The sequence below is a fragment of the Pelophylax lessonae genome (genome assembly GCF_965119305.1).
Source record: "Pelophylax lessonae genome assembly, chromosome: 10".
NCBI lineage: Eukaryota > Metazoa > Chordata > Amphibia > Anura > Ranidae > Pelophylax > Pelophylax lessonae.
The window spans coordinates 133,074,651-133,095,900 of record NC_138777.1 but is presented as its reverse complement, the minus strand read 5'-3'; the positions used below and the strand labels follow the sequence as shown (position 1 = coordinate 133,095,900).

Below are 21,250 nucleotides of genomic sequence, written 5' to 3'. Positions count from 1 at the left end.
TCTAAACCACTGACAACAAAAGTGAGTACACCCCTAAGTGAACATGTCCAAATTGGGCCCAATTAGCCATTTTCCCTTCCGATTGTCACGTGACTCGTTAGTGTTACAAGGTCTCAGGTGTGAATGTGGAGCAGGTGTGTTAAATTTGGTGTTATTGCTCTCATCTCTCATGGTCACTGGAAGTTCAACATGGCACCTCATGGCAAAGAACTCCCTCAGGATCTGAAAAGAAGAATTGTTGCTCTACATAAAGATGGCCTAGGCTATAAGAAGATTGCCAAGACCCTGAAACTGAGCTGCAGCATGGTGGCCAAGATCATACAGTGGTTTAACAGGACAGGATCCACTCAGAACAGGCCTCACCATGGTCGACCAAAGAAGTTGAGTGCATGTGCTCAGCATCATATCCAGATGTTGTCTTTGGAAAATAGACGTATGAGTGTTGCCAGCATTGCTGCAGAGATTGAAGGGGTGGGGGTCAGCCTATCAGTGCTCAGACCATACACTTCGCATTGCATCAAATTGGTCTGCATGGCTATCACCTCAGAAGGAAGCCTCTTCTAAAGATGATGCACAAGAAAGCCGCAAACAGTTTGCTGAAGACAAGCAGACCAAGGACACGGATTGCTGGAACCATGTCCTGTGGTCTTATGAGACCAAGATAAACTTATTTGGTTCATATGGTGTCAAGCGTGTGTGGCAGCAACCAGCTGAGTAGTACAAGGACAAGTGTGTCTTGCCTACAGTCAAGCATAGTGGTGGGAGTGTCATGGTCTGGGGCTGCACAAGTGCTTCCGGCATTGGGGAGCTACAGTTCATTGAGGAAACCATGAATGCTAACCTGTACTGTGACATGCTGAAGCAGAGCATGTTCCCCTCCCTTCTGAGACTGGGCCGTAGGGCAGTATTCCAACATGATAACGACCCCAAACACACCTCCAAGACGACCACTGCCTTGCTACTGAAGCTGAGGGTAAAGGTGATGGACTGGTCAAGCATGTCTCCACACCTAAAACCTATTGAGCATCTGTGGGGCATCCTCAAATGGAAGGTAGAGGAGTGCAAGGTCTCTAACATCCCCCAGCTCCATGATGTCCTCATGGAGGAGTGTAAGAGGACCCTAGTGACAATGTGTGAAGCACTGGTGAACTCCATGCCCAAGAGGATTAAGGCAGTGATGGAAAATAATGGTGGCCCCACATAACATTGACACTTTGGGCCCAATTTGGACATTTCCACTTAGGGAAGTACTCACTTTTGTTGCCAGTGGTTTAGACATTATTGGCTGTGTGTTGAGTTACTTTCAGAGGACAGCAAATTTACACTGTTACACAAGCTGTACACACACACTACTTTACATTGTAGCAAAGTGTAATTTCTTCAGTGTTGTCATATGAAAAATATTTTAAAAAATGTGAGGGGTGTACTCACTTTTGTGAGATTCTGTATTTATCTGTCTTTCTCATCGATGAGGACATGATGACGAAATCTCCACCTCCATTTACAGAAATTCAGCCCTAGTCTTTCAAAGAACCTCCATCATACTTCACTATTGCTTGCGGAGTTCAAATTTTGACTTATTAGTCCAGAGCACCTGCTACCATTTTCTGCATCCCGGTTCATATGTTTTTGTGCATAGCTGAGTCACTTAGCCTTTTTTCCATGTTGGAGGTGAGGTTTTTTTGGCTGCGATTCGTCCATGAGGACCACATCTGGTCAGACATATTTGGACAGTATATGGGTGTAAAAATAAAAACAGATTATACTGCGCTTAATCAAATCGGGAACTCAGATCACAGTATCAGCTGCTAGCATATAAGAGTTGTTGTACCGCAACCTCAAACAAATATAAAAACAGGGTATGCAGCGCTCAATATGGTGATCACAGATAAAACGAAAGTCCATAGGAGAAAAGGAGTCCCGTAAGAGGTCCAAGATAAGGGTGATGAAACTCAGAAAGAGTAGCCTCCACCAAACCCCAGTATAAGTGGCCTCTTACCGGAAATGGGTGATCCCCATTACAGGGATCTCTGTATGCCTTAAACAGGAACTTGGCTCCTTTCTCACTAGGTAGACAAACATATAAACTCCTCCCACAGGAAATGCCTCTATGGATACCAGTCAGTCCTCTAATGGACTCAGTAAGTTCACCAGTAGCACATAAAAGAAGAAAAAACTCCTCATGGTGCAATACGTATGAAACACAGGTAATGCTTTAATGTAGAAAGCCAATAAAACACTCACATTTAAGCTGATAAAAACAGGCATCAAGGTTCATTATCCTGGAGAGGACTTATTCTCCGGTCTTCTCAGCAGAGGAAGGAGAACGCTGCAAAGGTGTTCAGGAAGCATGCGTTGCCGGTCCCCCACCAGTATATGGGTGTACCCGTGTTCCACTGGTGTCCACCAGTTTTGTGCTGATGGCACTGTTGGACATGTTTTGATATTGAAGGGAAGTAAGCATGATGCATCTTTCATCTGCTGCATTACCTTTCTGCAGCCAGCCACTTCAAAATAGCTTCAACAGCACATTTTGAAAGTCCAGTCAGCTTAAAAAAAAAAAAATCTTTGTCTAAGAAAGACCTTTCTGATGTATTATAACTACCTTGGGTCTTGTTGCTGTTCTCTGTCTTGCCATGGTGTGCGACATGTGACATGAAACTGTCTTCTACAACCTCACCTTATTAGCTGATAATTGGCTGTTCCTAATCCATTTTTAACCACTTGCCGACTGCCTAACGACGATTTACGTCAGCAGTCAGCCCCTCACAGGCAAAGCGACATAGGTCTACGTCGCTAGCCTGTGAGGCTCTAGGGAGCGAACGCGCGCCGCTGGAGGCGCGCTCCCGCTCGCTCACCGACTCCCCCCGCGCGTGTTGACTGGCGGACCCGATGTCCGCCGGGCACTCACAATCGTCCGTTAGAGCGGGAGAAAGGCAGGCGGCTAATGTAAACAGTGTAAGAATGGAGATCACACGGTTCTACTATGTAGGACCGTTGATCTCTGTTCTTGCACCAGTAGCCACATCCAATCACAGAATCACGCCCCCTAGGGACACACTTAACCCCTCCCTCTCAAATAAAGTTAACTCCTTCCCTGCCAGTGTCATTTTTACAGTAACAGTGCATGTGTATAGCACTGATTACTGTAGTAATGTAACTGGTAACCCCAAAAGTGTCAAAAATGTCAGTCAAGGGTCCGATCTGTCTGCCGCAATGTCGCAGTCCCGCAAAAAAAAAATCGCAGATCGCCGCCATTACTCGTTAAAAAAAAAAAAAGAAAAAATCTTTCCCTTAGTTAGTAAACGCAATAACTTTTGCGCAAACCAATCAAAATATGCTTTTTGCGATTTTTTTTACCAAACATAGGTAGCCTAAAACAAATTTGTCTAAAATGTTAAAAAAAATTTTGTTTATAGCGCATGATCAAAAAATCGCACAGGTGATCAAATACCACCAAAAGAAAGCTCTGTTTGTGGGAAAAAAAGGACATCAAATTCGTTTAGGTACAGCGTCGCACGACCGCGCAATTGCCCGTTAAAGTCACGCAGTGCCGAATCGCAAAATAGGCCCTGGTCAGGAAGGGGGTAAAATCTTCCGGGGCTTAAGTGGTTAAGCCTCCTACACACTTTTTTTTCTGTTTCAGTTAATGACCTTGTTTTAACCTACACATGAACTTGATGATCATTAGCACCTGCTTGATATAATTGGTTAATCATACACCTGAATGTAATCCTGTGTAAAAAGTGTACAATTGTAAGAACTGATGCTGGTTTGAAGCCAAAGGGTAGTCACACCAAATATAGATTTAATTTAGATTTTTTTCTTTTGTTCACTCACTTTGCATTATGTAAATTGATAAAAATACACAATTAAAATATATATATTTTAAAGCATTCCTAATGAACAGCATTTCTTCACACCTGTCTAAAACATTTGCACAGTACTGTATAATAAAGTAAAACAGCTACAGCTTTAAAAAATATTTCCTAGTTTAAAAATCTTATTTCATTTTGGTTAAATTATTTATCCTCTGCATTCCATGTCAAAAATATTAATAAAGACTGCTGCGACCCAATATTCAAACACAGCTTTGGACACAGCTGATCACAGAACAGGGTAAACAGACAATCACAGCAGCCCTTTACCACATGATCATCTGTGTCCAACATACTTGCCGGTTATCAGCATTATTTTCCTCACGCACTGTTATAGCTGAAGGAAGGGGAGCTGGGAAGTGTGACAGGGGACATCTACACTGATAATCAGGGCACTGATCATCAGTGTCCTGATGATCAGTGCAGCCCCAATGGTACCTATCAGTGCTGCCAATTAGTGCCCATCAGTGCTGCCAATCAGTGCCACCTATCATTGCTGCCTATCAGTGCCACCTATCAGTGCCCATCAGCACTGCCCATCAGTGCACAGTGCCACCTATCAGTGTCCATTGAAAAACAAATTTGCAAAGTTTTATAACAGAAGAAGGAAAAAGGTTGTTTTTTTTAATGTTTTTAAAATTTTCGGTCTTTGTTTAGCAAAAAATAAAAAACCCCAGTGGTGATTAAATACCATAAAAAGAAAGCTTTGTGTGGAAAAAATGATAACGTCGGCAAAGTCGGCAGAATATTGGCATGCATAAGAAAGGTGATTTATTCCAGAGATAAAGCTATAATCCTGACACTTTATTAAACCATGGTCTGACCACATCTGGAGTACACTGACCAGTTCTGGCCGCCAATCCTCAGAAAGGATGTGTTGGAACTGGAGAGAGTCCAGGGAAGGGTAACTAAACAGATTAGGGGATTGGAGCGACTTAATAATGAGGAGCGTTTGCAAGCGCTTGATTTATTCTCCCTGGAGAAGAGATGCCTGAGAGGGGACATTATAGCGATTTACAAATACCTCAATGGTGATCTCAGCATAGGAAAAAAACAATTTAGTATCAAGGAGTGTGAGAGGACATGTGGCAGGATATGATGTTATTCTGACCACCACCCCAGGGCTCCAGGTTCACTACTGTGCGCCAACTACTGCACCAATGTTGTTCTTAAACTCTCTCCTAGGATTCAAGGGGCCACAAGATGAGATATCAGAACAACATGAATGTGCAGAACGTATTCACATAGCTACCAGCCCCCGCCCCACCCTGCAAAGTGTTCCCTTTCCTGATGCAGAGGATGTGTTTGTAGATGGCTCCTGCACCCGACCAGATGATCACACATTTCATGCTGGTTATGCAGTGGTACAATTGCCCGATAAAGTCCTTGAAGCCATGCCAGCCGCTGCCTCATCAGCACAAGCTGCCAAGTTAATCGCACTCACCAGAGCTTGCGAAATCATGGCTAACAAGCGAGTAAACTTGTACACACACTCTAGATTTGCATTTTCAGTATGTCATGATTTTGGGGTAATATGGCAGCATAGAGGATTCACGACAGCAACTGGTAAGCCAGTTGCACATGCACAACTCATTGCAAACCTCCTTGCAGCAATTCAACTCCCAGAGGCCATTGCAGTAATTAAGTGCCAAGCGCACACAACTTCTATGTCACTAGTTGCCCAGGGAAACAGGTTGGCAGACAAGCATGCAAAAGCAGCTTCTCGAGTCACACAAAACAATGCAACTGAAGTTTTACTAAATGACCCACTGGTACCGCTCACGCCTGAAAATAACATCATGCTGTCCCAACTCCAAATATTTGCAACACCAGCAGACATTAATTATTGGGAGTCCCAAGGATTGACCAAAGACGCTAATGGTCTGTGGTCAAAGGGAGGAGTGGTAGGAATTCCCAAAATAGCAGCCCCCATTCTTATACTGCAAATACATGGTATAGGTCACAAAGGTCTTAAGCAAACAATGCAGGAAGTCAGTAAAAGGTTTTGTGCAGAAAATCTAATGCAAATTGTAGAAAGTATGATTTCAAGATGCCTCACGTGTGCTCGGAACAATGTTCAAGGGAAAAAAGTAGGCCACCATGAACACTTGCTACCCCCACAAGGGCCATTTCAGGAATTGCAAATTGATTTTACACATATGCCGAAGGCAACAAATGGGTGTAAAACCATGTTGGTAATCGTGGATAGATTCAGCAGATGGCCTGAGGCGTTTGTGGTTAGGAAAGAGGATGCAAAAACTGTAGCTAAGATTTTGTGTAAAGAAATCATTCCCAGATGGGGATGCCCAGTCAGGATCAGTTCTGACAATGGGACCCCATTCACAGCAAAGGTAACACAGTCCATAGCAGAGCAACTAGCTATAGATTGGAAGTTCCACATACCGTACCACCCCCAGAGTGCAGGTGTTGTTGAAAGAATGAATCGCACACTGAAGGACAAACTGAGGAAGGCAACTGAAGGTACCTACCATAAGTGGGACCAGTACTTACCTGCAATTCTTGCTGAAGTCAGAATGACTCCAGACCCAAGAACTAAGCTATCTCCCTTTGAAATTTTGATGGGGAGACCCTTCCCAACTCCATGGACAAAGAATCCGTTAATTCTCATTCCTGGAGATTTGCAGCAGATACAAGAGGAATATGTGGCAAAATTAATTGAAAAATTAAACAGTGATTATGGTGATATTTCGCTCTCGTTTCCTTTGCCAACAGGTGCACCGACCCACCCATTCAAGCCTGGAGACAGAGTCCTAGTGAAGGCCCTCCATAAGCTGAAGTCATTAGACCCGCCCTACGGACCTCCTGCGACAGTTCAAGCAGTGACCAGAACAGCGGTATTGACAGACGACTCCCCGGTTTGGATCCACGCATCGCGACTGAAGGAAGCCCCACCCCTGGACCCCACGACGACGGACTGGAGATTGTGACGCGCACCAGACGAATTCCAGTTGGATCCAGACAGATGGAAGCCCCACCCCTGGACCCCACGACGACGGACCGGAGATTGTGACGCGCACCAGACGAATTCCAGTTGGATCCAGACAGACACATTGGTACAATGCCAACGGACACCCCTACTCCTGTAAAACTTCCCATTTTTGCAGCAGTGGTACTGTTTACAGCAAGCTCAACACTAGTAGCCACTGTCTGGTTACTGGCAACATGTGCTCACCACCCTGAGAACCTCTCCTCATTTTGCCCTTCCTCACCCCAGGAAAGGAGAGAGACACGAGACATTTATGTCTCCACTTTACAGTTAAAGTCAAGTTTATTGGACACAAAGGACAACATATGGATGTTTATTGCTACCAACATACTGAACTCTTCTGACTTTTGCCTTTCTGATCACTACAATTCTAATGATTTGTTCTCTACCTGCCTGCTGTAACGCTCCTGCGTTTTCTGAAACAAGATGGATTTGCAGCTGCAGAAAAACTCCACTCAGCAGTCTTGTAGAGATACGTTGAAATACCAATTCCAACTCCCAAGACTCATCACTGTGGTCTGTCTGATTCAGCATACAAATATACACACTCAATAAGATGTTCTTGGAGTGATAGATGTATATAGCAGTATAGTGGTGATGAGCTGAAGAGACAGGTATGAACAGTGACAATAGGTGAGCAGCAGTTGAGAGAAATGTTCATGAGAGCATAGATGGTAACAGGTAGGATGCAGATAGGTTAGCAATCATGTATGGTAGTAGGTGGTAGGATAGCAGATGACATACAGGAGAGACTAACCCAGTGCAAGGATAGATGTTAGTAGGCTCAAGAGCTAGCAATCTAATTAGTGCAGATGATAGTAACAGTCCTTAATATGCAGAGCTAGATAGTGTAAGCTTAGTAGGAAGGTTATGGAGGATTCCCCTGTGGGGTACTTATCACTAATAGCAAGCAGTAGTAGAGAGGTTTGGTATGAGCGAGTGATCCGGTAGTGGGATACAGGGATCAGTAGCGAGGTTCCGACAGCGAGGTACGCTTGCAAGCATATGAGCTTCAAGGCAGGTCAGCAACAAGGCACATTGAACGAACATGTGAGTGAGAACGCCGGCGGTTGAAATAGCCGCTCTGCGGCGCTCAGTGATGACAGCATCGGTCTTAAAGGTGTATGCGCACCTACCAGAAGAGAATGGTGGGACACATACACTGAAGTGGAAAGTGGAATAAGGGTACCAGAGGTACCAGAACATTACAGTACCCCCCCCCCCCTTAAGGCCGGCTCCGGAAGGCCTCTAGAACTGTTTTTTCCGGGTATTTTGCGTGAAAATTGTGAATCAGCCTAGGGGCATGTATATCAGAGGTATCCAGCCAGGTGTCGTCTTGGGGCCCATAGTTCTTCCATCGTACTAGATATTGGAGTCTTCTTCTGTGGATACGAGAATCCAGAATCTCCTTTATCTCATATTCTTCTCCGCCTTCAACTTATACAGGAGGTGGAGGTGGGATGGTAGGCCTTATTCCTTGGTCAGGAACATGGGGCTTCAGTAGCGACACATGGAAGATGGGATGTATCTTGAGGTCTGTTGGTAATGTGAGCTGTACTGCAGCCTTTCCAATAAGTTTCCTGATTGGGAAGGGTCCCAAGAACAGAGGCCTAAGCTTTTTGCTAGGGATCTTTAATCTTAAGTTTTTTGTTGATAGCCAAACGAGGTCCCCAATAGCATACTGAGGAGAAGGTCTTCTACGAAGGTCATAGTACTTTTTTTGTTGACTATGAGCGTGTGAGATGGTAGCATTAAGTAAACCCAGAGAGTCTTTTATTTGGGTAAGATAGTCTGAGGCTACTGGGTTACTTGATGGAAGGATGCGTGGTGGAAGAATAGTGGGATGAAACCCATAGTTCAAATAGAACGGACTCTGTTTGGTCGTACTGTGGGTTGCGTTGTTGTAGGCAAATTCTGCCAGAGGGAGGAGATCCACCCAATCATCCTGTAGGTATGATGTGTAGCAACGTAAATATTGCTCGATGCACTGGTTGACTCTTTCAGTCTGTCCGTTGGTCTGAGGATGGTAGGGAGAAGTGAGCTTTCGCTCAATTCGTAGTATGTGACATAGTTCTTGCCAAAACTTGGAGATGAATTGTGATCCACAGTCAGACAAAAGAGTTTTTGGAATTCCATGTAACTTAAAGACATGTTTCATCAGTAGTTCCGCTGTTTGTTTGGACGAAGGTAGTCTGCGAATAGCAACGAAATGTGCCATCTTTGTCAGATGGTCCACTGACACTAAAATGGTATTAAATCCTTTGGAAGGTGGTAGTTGTACTATAAAGTCCAAGGACACAACTTCCCATGGAGTCTGGGGTATTGGTAGACTGCATAGTAGACCGGATGGTTTTGTAGTGTCAATTTTGGACCTGGCACAGAGGTTGCATGAAGAGACAAATTTTTGTATAGATGTCTTCATATCAGGCCACCAAAACTGCCTGGTAAGCAAATTAAGGGTCTTTGTCATACCCATATGTCCTGCCATAGGCACATCATGTGACAATTCCAAGATCTTGGTGCGCATAGTAGGGGGTATGTAGAGTTTGTCGTTGTAGTAGAGGAAGCCTTCTGCATCAGCACTTAGTTGTGGTGGAGGTGAATCCAAACCTATACTGTGTAGAATCTCTTCCTTCAAGGAACGGACAACCCCAATAATACGCTTGTAGGGTATTATAGGAACGGAAGGGATTTCGGAGCAATTATCTTCAGTTAATCGTGATAGCGCATCCGCTTTTTTATTCTTGTCTGCAGGTGTGTAGGTCACTAGGAAGTTAAATCTTAGGAAGAATAGTGACCATCGTACCTGCCGGTGGGAGAGGGTTTTGTTAGTCTGAAGATATTGAAGATTTTTATGATCTGTATATATGAGTATTGGTAATCGGGTGCCTTCAAGTAGATGTCGCCAATTCTCCAGAGCCAGTTTTATAGCAAGCAGTTCCTTTTCACCCACTGGGTAATTCACCTCTGGGCTGCTTAGAGATTTAGAGAAGAAGGCGACTGGATGGAGTGGTGAAGTATTCGTTGGTCGTTGGGAGAGTACTGCTCCTACTGCCATATTTGACGCATCTACTTCCAGAATGTATTGGAGGGATGGGTCTGGATGGCGTAGTATGGGAGCAGAGGTAAAGCTTGTTTTTAACAAGCGAAAAGCTTCATTTGCTTCATCTGACCATTTGAATGGTTTCTTAATACTTGTGAGTTGTGTGAGAGGTCTCACAATGGCAGAGAAGTTCTTGATGAACTTTCTATAGAAGTTTGAAAATCCAAGGAATCGCTGTAGTGCTTTGCGGGTGGTTGATAGGCCAATCCTGAATACAGGATATCTTACTCATATCCATCTTGATTCCTGTTTTGGATATGATGTATCCTAGGAATAATACTTCTTCTTTATGAAATAAGCATTTTTTTAGTTTCACGTATAGATTGTGTGTGAGTGATCTGGATAACACAAGTCTTACATGTTTTATATGTTCAGACAAGGATCGTGAATAAATAAGTATATCGTCCAGATATACAACAACACAGACATCAAGTAAGTCTCTAAAGATATCGTTTATGAATCGTTGGAAGGCTGCGGGAGCGTTACATAGCCCAAATGGCATTACAAGATATTCGAACAATCCGTATCTGGTTCTGAATGCTGTCTTCCACTCATCTCCATCACGGATTCGGATTAGATTGTATGCCCCTTTCAGGTCCAATTTTGAAAAGTAGGTAGCTCCACGCACTTGTTCAATGAGTTCAGGGATAAGCGGCAAAGGATAGCGATCTTTTACTGTAATGGCGTTCAATTGCCTATAGTCGATAATAGGCCTGAGACTTGAGTCTTTATTGCGGACAAAAGAAAGTCCTTCAGCTGTGGAAGAAGTGGAAGGTCTAATAAAACCTTTTGTCAAATTCTCATCCAAGTATTCCTTGAGATGGGAAAGTTTATCCTGTGAAAGAGGATAAACATGACCAAAATGCAATTTACTATTTGGGAGTAGATCAATAGTGCAATCATAATCCCTATGGGGAGGCAGTACTTGAGCATTTTTCTCAAGAAAAACTTCGGACAGATCCTGATAGCATAGTGGTGCAATCTCATCTGACACCACAGACAGGATCTTGCCATAAGACGGGAGGTTACACGTACTCTCGCAATAGTAAGAGAGGAAGGTTAGGGTCCGTTTCTTCCAATCTATGGTTGGTTGATGTGTGTGTAACCAGGGAAGTCCCAAAACAATGGGAAAATGGGGCGAAGATAATAGGTCGAAGGTAGTGGTCTCCGTATGAGACTCGTTAGTGGTGACTAGGAGTGCTTGTGTCTGATTAGTGATTGGGCCAGAAGATAACGGAATACCGTTAATAAGACTCACAGAGACAGGCTTAGGTTTTGAAATAATAGGTACTTTATTTAAAGTAGCAAAACGTATATCGATATAATTTCCGCAAGATCCTGTGTCGATCATGGCTTTAGTGGTAATCCTAGTCTGGTCCCACTGCAATGTCAAACGAACAAAAAGATAAGGGTTAGTAAATGAAGTTGTCAATCCCCCTAGGAGGACATGTGAACACTCACCCTCTTTTTTGCGGAAAAGGGGACAGACGTGATCCGGGGATGCGCAGTACAAGCAAAGATTACTGGATCGTCTCCTGGCTCTTTCAGTAGTTGATAAAGGTGGGCGTATGGTTCCTACCTCCATAGGAGTAGGGTCAACAGCCGAAATCCGAAAAGGACTGGACAATGGCATTCCCATTTTTTCAGCCTTTCTTTCTCGCAGCCTCCTGTCTATGTTGATACTGAGTTGTATCAAAGCATCCAGGGTGTCTGGTAAATCCGCTCGGGCGAGCTCGTCTTTAACGGCTTCTGATAGGCCGAGTCTAAATTGAGTTCTCAGAGATGTATCATTCCACCCTGAATCAAGGGTCCATCTTTTGAACTCTGCTACAAAGTCTTCTACAGGTCTCCTACCTTGTTTCAAGGACCTCAATTGAATATCGGCAGTACTCTGCCTATTGGGGTCATCATATAGACTAGCGAGTTCCGCTAGGAATAAAGCATAGGAGTTGAGAAGCTGATCATTTTTCTCAAAGAGAGAGTCTGCCCAGGCCCGTGGATCACCCGTTAGGTATGAAATAATAGTACAGACTTTGATATGATCAGTAAGGTAGGTACGAGGTTTTAGCAAGAAAAGTAACTGACAGGCGTTTTTGAATTCACTAATTTTTTTGCGATCACCTGTAAACACTAGAGGAGGATTTATTTTGGGTTCAGGGGGCTGAGCAGTGGCAAGTTGTGATAGACGGGTTACCTGCTGCTTCAGAGCCTGATTGTCTTCTTTTAATTCAGTAAGAGTGTGTATTAACGCAGTCACTTGTTGTTTTAATTGTGTCACTTGAGTGGGTAAATCTGCTGAATCCATTTTTGGTTCGTTCAATCTGTAACGCTCCTGCGTTTTCTGAAACAAGATGGATTTGCAGCTGCAGAAAAACTCCACTCAGCAGTCATGTAGAGATACGTTGAAATACCAATTCCAACTCCCAAGACTCATCACTGTGGTCTGTCTGATTCAGCATACAAATATACACACTCAATAAGATGTTCCTGGAGTGATAGATGTATATAGCAGTATAGTGGTGATGAGCTGAAGAGACAGGTATGAACAGTGACAATAGGTGAGCAGCAGTTGAGAGAAATGTTCATGAGAGCATAGATGGTAACAGGTAGGATGCAGATAGGTTAGCAATCATGTATGGTAGTAGGTGGTAAGATAGCAGATGACATACAGGAGAGACTAACCCAGTGCAAGGATAGATGTTAGTAGGCTCAAGAGCTAGCAATCTAATTAGTGCAGATGATAGTAACAGTCCTTAATATGCAGAGCTAGATAGTGTAAGCTTAGAAGGAAGGTTATGGAGGATTCCCCTGCGGGGTACTTATCACTAATAGCAAGCAGTAGTAGAGAGGTTCGGTATGAGCGAGTGATCCGGTAGCGGGATACAGGGATCAGTAGCGAGGTTCCGACAGCGAGGTACGCTTGCAAGCATATGAGCTTCAAGGCAGGTCAGCAACAAGGCACATTGAACGAACATGTGAGTGAGAACACCGGCGGTTGAAATAGCCGCTCTGCGGCGCTCAGTGATGACAGCATCGGTCTTAAAGGTGTATGCGCACCTACCAGAAGAGAATGGTGGGACGCATACACTGAAGTGGAAAGTGGAATAGGGGTACCAGAGGTACCAGAACATTACACCTGCTAGCTGTTCCTACCCCAGTTAATGTTTTAAAAGTCTATTATAGTGGGGTGTGGGCTGACTCAAGTATAGAAGACACTGATGTATACACTCATCCAAATCTATATGCTTATCGTAGTGACAGATCCTCATATTCACTCACAGAAACAATGGTAGAGTTAGATACAGGATATGTAACCTCCGCTGAGGTATGTTACAACATGACCTGAAATAGAAGCTATATCCCTATGTGCACACAACCAAGTCGCCAGTCTACATACCCCCTAGAATATAACGTCACCTGTTTAGAATCTCGTCTGTGCAAGTCAGTTGCCAATAATATGACATGCACTCATACAATAATGCAACCCAGTTATGTCAAGAATGTCCAGCTCCCTAAGGGATGGCTACTATCATGTGGGACTCATAGTTGGACATATATCCCAGGAAATATAACAGGGGGTCCATGCACTCTTTCACGGCTCTCAGTAATTCTACCCCCAAAACAATCAATTGCCCACTCACGGTCCCCTAGATCTTTGGGGTACATTCTCCCAAGCAACTGTGACTCAGCAGTACATTTGCTCTCTGAAGCTGAATATATTTCTTTGGCCATATCCCTAGTTGGAGTCCCAGGCCTTGCTACAGAAAATCACAGACAACTGAGTAAGGTCGCCTGTGCTCTTGCAAAAGGGCTCAACCACACATCTAGTGCTCTGACTGAATTATTAATGGATCTCCAGGGCACTAGACAGGCAATATTACAAAATAGGCTGACCATTGATTATCTGTTGCTGAAGCACAACATGGGATGTGATTCTTTCAAGGGTATGTGTTGTTTCAATTTGAGTGACCATTCAAAATCCATACAAAGTCATATCAAAACATTAAGTGAATTAGCAAAGGAAATTAAGGAAGATATCAGTAGCAATTGGTGGGACTGGTTTTTTGGGTGGTTGCCTGGAACTGCATTTTTCCAAGGGATACTAATGACCTTAGTGGGGGTGACTGTGGGTATCATTATGTTGTGCTGTTGTGCTCAATGCATCCCTAATATCATATCTATGTGTAGGACATGTATACTTACAGCAAGAACACAGCCAACATACCCGGGGGGGCACATAGTGCTATTTACAGACTCTAGGTGACCCCACCCTTATGTATAAGGTTGGGGGTCAAAGGTTGGGTTGAAAGAGTATCAACATGCCTTACAAAAATTATATTTCATATTACATTTTGTTAGGGCTCATTCTACGATAGACTGTGGCCCCCTGCAATTACAGATTTAACAAGCCAGACTAGCCAGCTGTATTTTACATTTAGACGACATGTTAAACCACCCCTCCATTCATTCATTTGAACACTTGACAGTTGGATATTTAGCATTTAGATTACAAGACACTTTGCATAAGAGATTACTGACACCACCATAAACAATTGACAATTGCTTACATTAACACATGACAATTAAATGCAGACGGGGCGACTCTGTCACAGGACACAAATTCAGATTCGGGAACACCTTATATTGACACAGATGCATGGCGAAAGCAAAGGCCCTTTCATGTATTGTTCTGTCTGATATGTAATTTGACTGATGAATTGGAAACCAGTTTGGAGCAGTCTTTTCCGCTCAAAAAACATGCCTTAAATATGAGCTAAACTTGCAATAAAACCAGATGTGACTACACTTTGTTTAGGTACTCTGTGTTCTTGCATCTCCCAGCTGGAAGAGGACGAATTCACTATTGGGGAGGGGTTAGCAACTGAAGGGTGGTAAATCATCTCATACCTGCCTCTTGACGTGGATGAGCTATCAAATATGTAAGCTAAAAAAGGTTTGCTTGTTTTTTTCATGCACATTTGGATATTCTTTGAAAAATAAATGATCACATAGCTTCACCTCATTCACTATGCTAAGTGAAAATTAAATTTAAAAGTGAACAAGTTCAGCTCCTTCAGTAAATCAACTCTGTTGTCTTCTCAATATTGATGATTCTTCTTTTATAACTTGAATATGTATGAGAGAGTTTTCCATCTTCTCTTAAAGTGGTTGTAAAGTCAGAAGTTTTTTTTTTTTTATCTCTATGCATTAAGATAAAAGCCTTCTGTGGGACTTATTTTTCAAACAATGACAGAATTCCAAGATATGTCACCCAACAAGACATAATCCTTCCACACCTGTTATCCACGTCACTACTCCTCCACTTACCCTAAAAAATCAAAACCCGAGTCAACCCACTGCAATTCTACATCTAAGTGCCAGCAGAGGGAGAGAGAGATGGACAACCACCCCCTCCATCTGACTAGCCTTGCACCCACCCACCACCAACTTTTTGCTTTACCCATTTCTCCCCCCCCCCCTCATTCCCTCCTATTTCTGACACCTAACTCTCAACCCATTACCACCACATACACAACCTTATCCAAACCCAAACCACATAACAGGGTTTACAGAACCATACTTTACAAACACTCAGTCCCGGTTCACACTTGTGCGATGCGGGAAGGCTGCGAATTTTCAGCCTGTTCCTGCATCGCAAACGCACATCTGGCAGTTCACACTGCCATATGCGATACGCCGCAGGGGGTGTCAACTAAATGTTAACGACACCCCCAGTTTGATCGCATATCGCAGTGCGATCTGACAGTTCGCACAGGATTGGATCGCACAAGTGTGAACCACTGTGCGATCCGATCCTGATACGGCTGGAAAAAAGGGTCCTGTACGTCTTTGCTGCGGGTGCAGTGCGAATTTCAGCCATACAAAGTGTATGGCTGAATTTGCATCCCCACATCCGATCGCATGTAATGAAGGAGCAGTGAGCTCCGAATTACATGCGATCACCGCAGCCGCACAAATGTGAACCGGCCCTCAAACATAAACCAATATCATACGATGCACACAAGAAACACTATGATCAAGTAATACATCTCCATAAAAAGAGATAAACAAATAAATAAAAAAATAAAAAACTTAAAGAAAACAAAGTCTAATCCTTAACACCAGCAATTGTTCTTCATCATAAGAAATCATTCACTATTTACCAAAGAAGTAAAACATTTTTAAATGTGAAATGAACAACATGAAAAACAATACCAACCCCCTCCCCCCTCTACTGCAATATGTCTATCTGATGTACTATTACATAAGATGTTATTATACAATCCCAATGTTACAGATTTTATGGATTCTTTACTCTCAGTCTTAATTCTTGATTTATTACTCAATGTTATATGTTTCTGTAACCAATGTAATTTACTTACTTACCTCCTTCTACTTCCAATAAAAAAAAATGTAGGAAAAAAAAAAAAAAAAGAAGCCTTCTGTGTAAAGAAGCCCCCCTAATTCTTACCTAGGCCCTATTCTATCCAGCAATTTTGCAGGAGAGTCTTGTCTGCCCAGGACTCTCCCTCCTCATTGACTGAGACAGCAGCGAAGCGCCATTGGCTCGTGCTGTTGTCAAATAAAGTCATGAAGCCAATAAGGAGAGGAGGCGGAGCCAAGACATGTCTTCCTGTCTGAATAGACACAAAAAGCTGAGGCTCGGCTCGGTTGCCCCCATAGCAAGCTGCTTGCTGTGGGAGGCACTCAACAGGAGGGAGGGGCCAAGAGTAGAGGATCTGGGCTGCTCTGTGCAAAACTACTGCACAGAACAGGTAGGTATACCATGTTTGTTATTTTTGAAACACAAAAAATGAGACTTTAGTATCACTTTAAATGCTACCATTGGTTCATTGCATTATATCCAACAATTTTTTATTTTATTTTTTTTTATAAAAATGCTCTCTCTTTTTATTTGCAGAATCTGAAAAGCGAATTCATACTTTGAATCCTGATACTGCAACAAATTAACACAAAGTTTTATTTTTATTTATTCATGTTTATCAACCCTTGGGCTCTTCAGTAGATTTATGTTCACTTTTTGACATTCTGTTCTTTATTACATACATATTCTATTGTTCATATTCTATTGTTTTTTCTTTGTATTTAATGTCTCAATAACTACAGTATATTATAATTTTACAGTCCATGGTTTTATGATATTAATGTTTTGTGCTTTCCTATTAAAAACTGACCCCACTAAGCAGGAGAACACACTGTGGTCCTCTCCTTCAATGATCAGACTTGTCCTGACACGCCCTCCCCCCACCTGCACGGCCCTTCACTGGGAAGCTCAGTGTCCTACATCTTCTCCTCCCCCAAGCTCTTATGCAGTTGAGAACAGAGTGAATGTATTTAAATTTTTTTTTTTAAATCTATACACAAATGTTTTGCCTTTCTTTTCTATTTAAAACTGAATGGGTTGTTATACAAGGCAATCATTTACAACCACTTTAAGTCTGTGTGCTGCTACTTGGCATATTATAGAATGTGCATGGAGAAAGCACCTCTCTGGTTAAACTGTAAAAACACATTCAGATATTAATACAGAAAAAATATGTTAAAATGGTCATGACTACTAGTTTAGATGTACAGTGTGCAAATGAAACATAATTGAGCTGGAATACTAAAACTATACCTACTAAAACCTACAGTATAACAACCACCCGCACACTGGGATTTAAAAGTTTAGTGCAACTAGTGTGAAGATATATGTAATACACATATCTGGTTGGTATGTATAATTGCACATTGCTGCCTTTTGTACCATGTTATCACACAAATTATTCTATATACAGGTAGATATTTCTAAATGTATTATTAAAAACCATTTATTTTTTCCAGATGTCATTGAAACATTTGAGTGTAATGGATTTCTTTCCTTTTTACATAGAAGAGAATAAGTGAAAGAGAGGAAGAGACCAAGAGAGAGAAAATTAAATAAAAGAGAGGGAAGGAAAAAAGACCAATGGAGGAAAAAAGATAAGGTGAAACAAAAACAGAAAGGAAAACATATAGATATAGAGAGGAAAACAAATAGATAGAGAAAGGAAAAGAAATAGAGAAAAAGAGAGAGTCAAAGCAAAACGGCGTGAGGGAGAGGGAAAGGAAAAGAAAAAAGAGAAAACAGGAAGGAGGAGCGAAACAAAGCAAGAAAAAAGGGAGATGAAAGCAATAGCAATAGAAAAAAAAAGAATAAGGGAAACAAAATAAATTTGAAAACAAAAAAAGATGAAAAGAAAAAGGTAAAGAAAGAAGTTATTTTAAGTGTCTATTTTTCCAAATGGATGAACTTGTTGAAACCAGTGATGCATGAAACACATATGGAACAAAGACAGAGGTTATGAAACACAGATAAGGCATAATGAAAATTGGTAAAGGAGAAAGGTTGAAAAATTAGGAATAGGGTAAGAAAAAAAAAAAGGAAAAAGAAAATGTGGATTAAATCCGTACCTTGGTTGCTTAACGTCAGATGTGCTGGAACTTCGGATTTTGGGAATGGGAATAAAATCAGAACAGAGTGGTAGTGGGGAAGGGGACAGAGGAAGAAAGAAAGAAAAAAACGAATAAACGACAAGTTTAGAGAAACGTCACAAAAAGGAAATTAAAAATATAAAAAAAAATAAAAAAAACTTTTTTCTAAAAATGCCACAATTTAAAAGTTTAGGTTTTATGAGATAATTCTCTTTTTTTTAATTTGTGACAGGCATCTCACCCCATTTTTTTTGGAAATATGGAGAAGAGTAAAGGGAAAAATATAGAAAGGGCTACAGGGAAGAAGAGGGGGAGATGCCAAAAGTATGAATAATAATTTGAAGGAAAAAAACGAAAAAAAAAAACAAAACAGAGAGATATGGTAGTTTAGTTTTGGTTTCATTGAAGAAAGAAAAAGCATTTGGAAGAGGGGAGATGGGGAAAGACAAAGCCAGAAAATAAACAAATTACAGAAAGATATAAAAATATAGTAAACTGAGCAGGAAAAAAAGAAATGAAAAAGTAAAATAAAAATAGAGCCAAATGCTTTTTCTTTATATATATTCATATATATACAATAGGATGGAAACACACATAGAAAATATACAACGTAAGGCCAATGAAGCCAACTGTTGTATGCAAAAATGTAACAGCTATAGTTATGATACATTTTATGTATTATTTAAGCAGTAACTACATGTGTAAGATTAAATTCTGACATTTGGTTATTTCAGAACTCTACAGCACGTAATCACAATGTAACAAAAAAGCTAACGAAATAGGGGAAAAAAAATCAGGTGCAGTTTTATTGTGGCCAAATCATCAAAGGTAGTGTTTGGTAGGGACATTTTGCTTTCTCTCAGAAAAAAAAATATTCATGTCCACTCAATAGCAAACTTTTAATTAGACATATTAGTATTATTTAAAAACATGCTTTTAGGAAGTATATTTTTTATTATATATATATATATACACACAATTAGCTTTATTAATATGAGCACAAACGATAACACTCATTTTCAACTATACTGCATCATCAATATACGTTATTTGCATTTTTAATAATATCAACATACATTATTCTGCAGATAAATATACCAAAGTTAATGTTTGTGAAGGTCCAATTTACCACGTCATAAATGAGCTTGTAGTAGTTAGTCATATTTAACTGGACTTGCTTTGTAATGTTGAAGATTTTTTTGTAGTTTATCTAAGCCTCTTATTCGGGTCTAAGGAATGTCAGGAAGATACCCCTGCATTTAAATCCACACCTTTATTCATTAGTCTTTCACATGCAATGCCAGTTCAACTTCTCTACTCTAGCAATTTGATAACAATTCATATATCTGGCCATGTAACTCTATGAAGGCTTCCTTACACCCAAAATGTGATTATGGATCTAGAATAGGTTACTTCCACACATTTAACAACCCCATAATGTTCTTAGACTATCAACACATATACATTCCAGGGTGACTGTATTAAGGTATTTTAAGGTTTGAACATGCAGGGATATCTTCCTCTAACTGATTGGAACTGAGAAAGCAGATTGGATAAGCTGCAAAACATATTCAAGATATTCAAGTCCAGTTGAATGTGACTAACTACTACTAGCTATACCAGAATTAATAAACATCTTTAGGATTCTGTAGTAAAATAACCATTGCAATAACCCTTCTTTGATTAATCTAAAATTTGCATGCAAGAAAATATGAAATACTGTTGTAGCAGTGGCAACAATGATCTGCAAGGCACAACAAGAACACATTTTCATTTGCCAACTACTTTTTACAAAGAAAAATACCTAGGCTTCTCTTTCCACATTTTGGCACCTAGTTTACACCCCATAAAGGTCTTCCTATATACAAATTTTCTCAAGGAACCTAAAATGTACCTCACACAAGCCTTGAAGCAGCACCTGTTACGTCCATAAATACACATTTGGTGCACAAAAAAAAAACACACATAAACGTGATAATAGTGTTTACCATTCATAGTTACATAGTTACATAGTAGGTGAGGTTGAATAAAGACAATAGTCCATCCAGTTCAAACTGTGTAGGTGTGTGTGGCCATAATCATCTCACATACCCCTGAAAGTTCTGATCCTTGAGGTGTACGTCTAAGAGTCTTTTGAAAGCCACCATACTTCCCGCAGAAACCACCTCTTGTGGTAGAGAATTCCACAATCTTGTAGCCCTAACAGTAAAGAACCCCCCACGTTGCCTGAGGTTAAAACGCTTCTCCTCTAATCGCATTGTATGCCCTCGAGTCCTCATGCAATCCCTTAGACTGAATAGCTGTTTTTCTATGCCTAGATCACCATTGAGATATTTATAAATTGCTATCATGTCCCCTCTCAGGCGTCTCTTCTCCAGGGAGAATAAATCAAGCGATTGCAGATGCTCTTCATAATTAAGGTCCTCCAATCCACTAATTAGTTCAGTTGCCCTTCTCTGAACTCTCTCCAGCTCCAACACATCCCTCCTAAGGACTGGCGACCAGAACTGGACAGAATACTCCAGATGTGGTCAGACCAGAGTTTTATAAAGTGGAAGGATTATAGTCTTATCTCTGGAATACATCCCTTTCTTTATGCATGCTAACATTCTGCTGGCTTTGGCAGCTGCCGCTTGACATTGCATGCTATTGCCTAGTCTATCATCTACCAAGACTCCCAGATCTTTCTCCATTTTTGATTCCCCCAAGGGATCCCCCCCTAACGTGTATTGTGCTTTTATGTTTTTAGTCCCCAAGTACAAACCCTTACACTTCTCCACATTAAAC

General features: G+C 41.4%; 1 protein-coding gene and 1 pseudogene across 8 annotated transcripts in view; one reads left to right on the top strand and one right to left on the bottom strand.

The window, feature by feature from the left end:
• Window positions 1-21,250, bottom strand: part of NRXN2 (neurexin 2) — a 2,537,771-nt gene that overhangs the window by 2,155,079 nt on the left and 361,442 nt on the right. For all 7 annotated transcript variants that reach the window (XM_082270633.1, XM_082270634.1, XM_082270627.1 and 4 more), the window contains exon 2: window positions 18,443-18,472. In XM_082270633.1, the coding sequence (XP_082126759.1) occupies window positions 18,443-18,472 (30 nt within the window). The remainder of the gene's footprint in view (window positions 1-18,442; window positions 18,473-21,250) is intronic.
• On the top strand, window positions 6,317-14,252 carry LOC309565531 (annotated as a pseudogene). Its single transcript has 3 exons — window positions 6,317-6,822; window positions 7,026-7,283; window positions 13,115-14,252. The product of its transcript is annotated as an uncharacterized misc_RNA (transcript).